We start from the raw sequence: 3848 nt of genomic DNA, 5'->3' as shown, positions 1-3848 counted from the left end.
TCGATCTTGTTGAGCAGGTCCTCGTAGCTGACGTCGGGGTTGTTCTGCAGGAACTCCACCACGATCTTGCTCATGTAGATCTTCTCCTGCATGAGGGCGAAGGTGGGCGCGTACTCCTCGCTCGGCTCCATCAGGATGTAATCCGCGAAGGCTGCCGGGAAACCGGGAATTCCGGGGGGGAAAACCGGGAATTCGGTCAAAAAATCCACCCCGGGGTTGGAGGGGGAGCGGCAGCTCGAGGTGGGTCTGGGCCACAGAGCCAAGGGGGGAGAGAGGGACCCTAAGGGAGACCCCGAGGGGACGGGGGGGGAATGTGGGGAGGGAGAAATAGGGGGGGAAGGGGGAAAGGGGGAGGAAAGGGGAGAAAGGGAGGAGGAAAAGAGGAGAAAAGAAGAAAAATAGGGCAAAAAATGGCCAAAAAGTAGCCCAAAGGGGAGGGAAAATAGGTGGGAAAGGGAGAAAAGGAGGAGGAAAGGGGGAGGAAAGAGAAAGAGAGGAGGGAAAGAGGAGAAAAGAAGAAAAAAAGAGGCCAAAAAATGGCCAAAAAAAGGCCAAAGGGGAGGGAAAAATAGGTGGGAAAGGGAGAAAAGGGGGAGGAAACAGGGAGAAAGGAGAAAGAGAGGAGGGAAAGAGGAGAAAAGAAAAAAAAAGAGGCCAAAAAATGGCCAAAAAAAGAGGCCAAAGAGAAGCCCAAAGGGGAGGGAAAATTGGTGGGAAAGGGAGAAAAGGAGGAGGAAAGAGTGAGAAAAGAGGAGAAAGAGAAGAAAGAAAGAGGAGAAAAGAAAAAAAAGAGGCCAAAAAAAGAGGCAAAAAAATGGCCAAAAAAAGGCCAAAGGGGAGGGAAAAATAGGTGAAAAATAGGTGGGAAAAGGAGAAAAGGGGGAGGAAAGAGGGAGAAAAGAGGAGAAAGAGAAGAAAGAAAAGAAAGAGAAGAAAGAGAAGAAAGAGAAGAAAGAGGAGAAAGAGAAGAAAGAGAAGAAAGAGGAGAAAGAGAAGAAAAAAAGAGGCCAAAAATTGCCAAAAAAAGAGGCCAAAAAATGGCCAAAAAAAGAGGTCAAAAATAGCCCAGAAAAGGCCAAAAAAACCCTAAACCCCCCCAGAAAAGCCCAACCCCCCCCCAGGAAGGCCCGGCGAGGCCCCACCTGTGCTGAAGCCGATCAGCGCCTTCTCCCCGCCGTCGAAGCCCGTGATCCACCAGGCGTTGATGGGCCCCAACTTCTTGGCTCTCACCCCTCCTGGAAAGCCCAGAGACCCCCCAGTTCCAGCTCCTGGGGGACTGAACCCCCCAGAGAGCAGCCCTGGTGCCCCCCAGGCCCCGTCCCTCACCGTCCAGGCAGGGGTTGTCGTCGTAGATGGGCTTGACGGCGCCGCTGAAGTAGAGCTCGACGTTCCTCTCGATGAGCCCCGTGTCGAAGGGGCACAGGTGGCCCTGGCGGTCGTAGACGCTGCAGGGGAGACAAAAACAGAGCAGGGGGGGGTTTTTTAGAGGCTGAGAAGGAGAGGCCTCACAGACTCCAACCACTCTGAGGGATTTGCTGTGTTTAAGTTGTAATGAAACGCAGAAAACGTGAGTTGGGAGGTTGATTAAGGGAGAGGAGGCCTCGGGCCTGTTTGTCCTTGGTGGGCTCTGTCCTGGTGGAATGCAACAAAGAGGTTGTAAATTGGACAGGATGGATGTTTGGGGAGATGTGAAGGGCTGAGTAAAAGGGGTTTTTAGTGAGACTTTCAGGAAAAGCTGAAAAGTTCACGAAGAGGAAGGACAAGAGAACAACCCCCAAAAGGATGACTCTGCCTCGAGCTCCACCTGAACCCCCCTGATGTGAATATTATAACTAGGTGATGTTATTGTAATAAATATTCACATAAAATACTGCAATCCCTCACCAAAACTGCCTAAATCACCTGATTTAGGTGAGTTCTCACTGAGAACTTGGGGGCTGCTTTGCCCAGCACCAGCCGGGGGGTCGCACCCCAGCGTGGCCCCAAATAAACACCTTTGCTGCTCAAAGGCCCAAAAGTGTCCCTGAGCAGCCCCTTGACGCCGGTTTTGGAGCTCACCTGAAGGAGGTGACCCTGTGCTGGTTTTGGAGCTCACCTGAAGGAGGTGACCCTGTGCTGGGGCAGAACTCACTCACCTGAAGGAGGTGATGGGGCAGAACTCACTCACCTGAAGGAGGTGACCCTGTGCTGGGGCAGAGCTCACTCACCTGAAGGAGGTGACCTTGTGCTGGGGCAGAGCTCACCTGAAGGAGGTGATGGGGCAGAGCTCACCTGAAGGAGGTGACCTTGTGCTGGGGAAGGTCCTCGTAGCTCTCAAACCCGTCCTCGTTGGCGTCGAACAGCGACAGCCGCTCGTCCGTCAGCATCTCCGGCTCCTCCAGCTGGGGGGGGACAAAAACAGGGATTGGGATCCCACAGGGATTGGGATCCCACAGGGACTGGGATCCCACAGGGATTGGGATCTCGGGGGGACAAACAGGGATTGGGATCCCACAGGGATTGGGATCTTGGGGGGGATACAGGGATTGGGATCCCACAGGGATTGGGATCTCACAGGGATTGGGATCCCACAGGGATTGGGATCTCGGGGGACAAACAGGGATTGGGATCCCACAGGGATTGGGATCCCACAGGGATTGGGATCTCGGGGGGGACAAACAGGGATTGGGATCCCACAGGAATTGGGATCTCAGGGGGACAAACAGGGATTGGGATCTTGGGGGACAAACAGGGATTGGGATCTCGGGGGACAAACAGGGATTGGGATCTTGGGGGGACAAACAGGGATTGGGATCCCACAGGGATTGGGATCTTGGGAGGACAAACAGGGATTGGGATCCCACAGGGATTGAGATCTTGGGGGACAAACAGGGATTGGGATCCCAGGGGGACAAACAGGGATTGGGATCTCGGGGGGACACAGGGAACATTCCATATTCACGCATGCCCAGGATTAACCAGCATTAATATATGATATATTAAGTGCTTTAAACATATTTACCTACATATTATACAGTTTATGCCTTCTATATTTATTATATTAATATATTCTATATTAATCCTGCATGCCCAGGATTAACCAGCATTAATATATCACATATTAAATGCTTTATACACATCTACCTGTATATTAAATAATCTATTCATTCCATATTTACTCATGCCCAGGATTTCCCAGCATTCCCACCCCCAGCATTCCCACCCCCTTCCCAAACCCAGGCACGGGAGGATTTGGGGCCGCTTACGGCGTCGTCGGGATCCCCTTGGAAGAACTTGAGGTCGGGGTCGTCGAGGTACTGCCGGCACTCCACGCACTTGGGGGGGGTGGTCTGAGGGAGAGGGGCCCCAGTTATTCCAGGAATTATCCCGGGGTTTGGCAGAATCTCCCTGGTTTCACCCCGGGAACGGCCCCGGCTGCTCCCCCCGCCCCGGTCCTGGGCAGCTCCAGGAGCTGGGAATGGCTTTGTTTGCCCCACAGGACAGTCCATCCACCCCCTTGGGAGGAGTGAACTCATCCCAAAGCTTTGGAACGTGGAATTTTAGGAGTTTTAAGGGATGGGAACCCCCCCAAAAAAAGGTTGGAATGGAGGAAGAGGGCACAGGACAATCCATGCACCCCCTTGGGAGGAGTGAACTCATCCCAAAGCTTTGGAACATGGAATTTTAGGAGTTTTAAGGGATGGAAACCCCCCAAAAAAAAGGCTGGGATGGAGGAGGAGGGACTCACTTTAGCAGGGGTGGTTATTTTGACCTGAGGGGTTTCGTCTCTGAGCTCCGACCTGGGAGGGAAAAACGGGCTGAAGATGGAAAAGCTCCAAGTCCTCGGCGAGGCTCCAGCCTGGGACGTT

The 3848-nt window shown here is 53.1% G+C and overlaps 1 protein-coding gene across 1 annotated transcript; it reads right to left on the bottom strand.

Moving 5' to 3' along the window:
• Window positions 1–5: 5 nt before the first annotated feature.
• LOC108642735 (DNA (cytosine-5)-methyltransferase 1-like) lies at window positions 6–3779 on the bottom strand (the record flags this gene model as incomplete). The annotated part of the gene is made up of 6 exons (XM_029958703.1): window positions 6–151; window positions 1143–1235; window positions 1327–1445; window positions 2272–2381; window positions 3246–3329; window positions 3728–3779. Coding segments are annotated over 6 exons (604 nt in total), but the record flags the coding sequence as incomplete, so codon positions are not given.
• Between the last annotated feature and the right edge of the window lie 69 nt (window positions 3780–3848).

The sequence above is a fragment of the Manacus vitellinus genome, unplaced genomic scaffold (genome assembly GCF_001715985.3).
Source record: "Manacus vitellinus isolate BGI_N305 unplaced genomic scaffold, ASM171598v3 ctg7180002434208_pilon, whole genome shotgun sequence".
Lineage (NCBI taxonomy): Eukaryota > Metazoa > Chordata > Aves > Passeriformes > Pipridae > Manacus > Manacus vitellinus.
The sequence above is the reverse complement of the archived record's forward strand: the minus strand, read 5'-3'. Positions and strand labels throughout refer to the sequence as shown.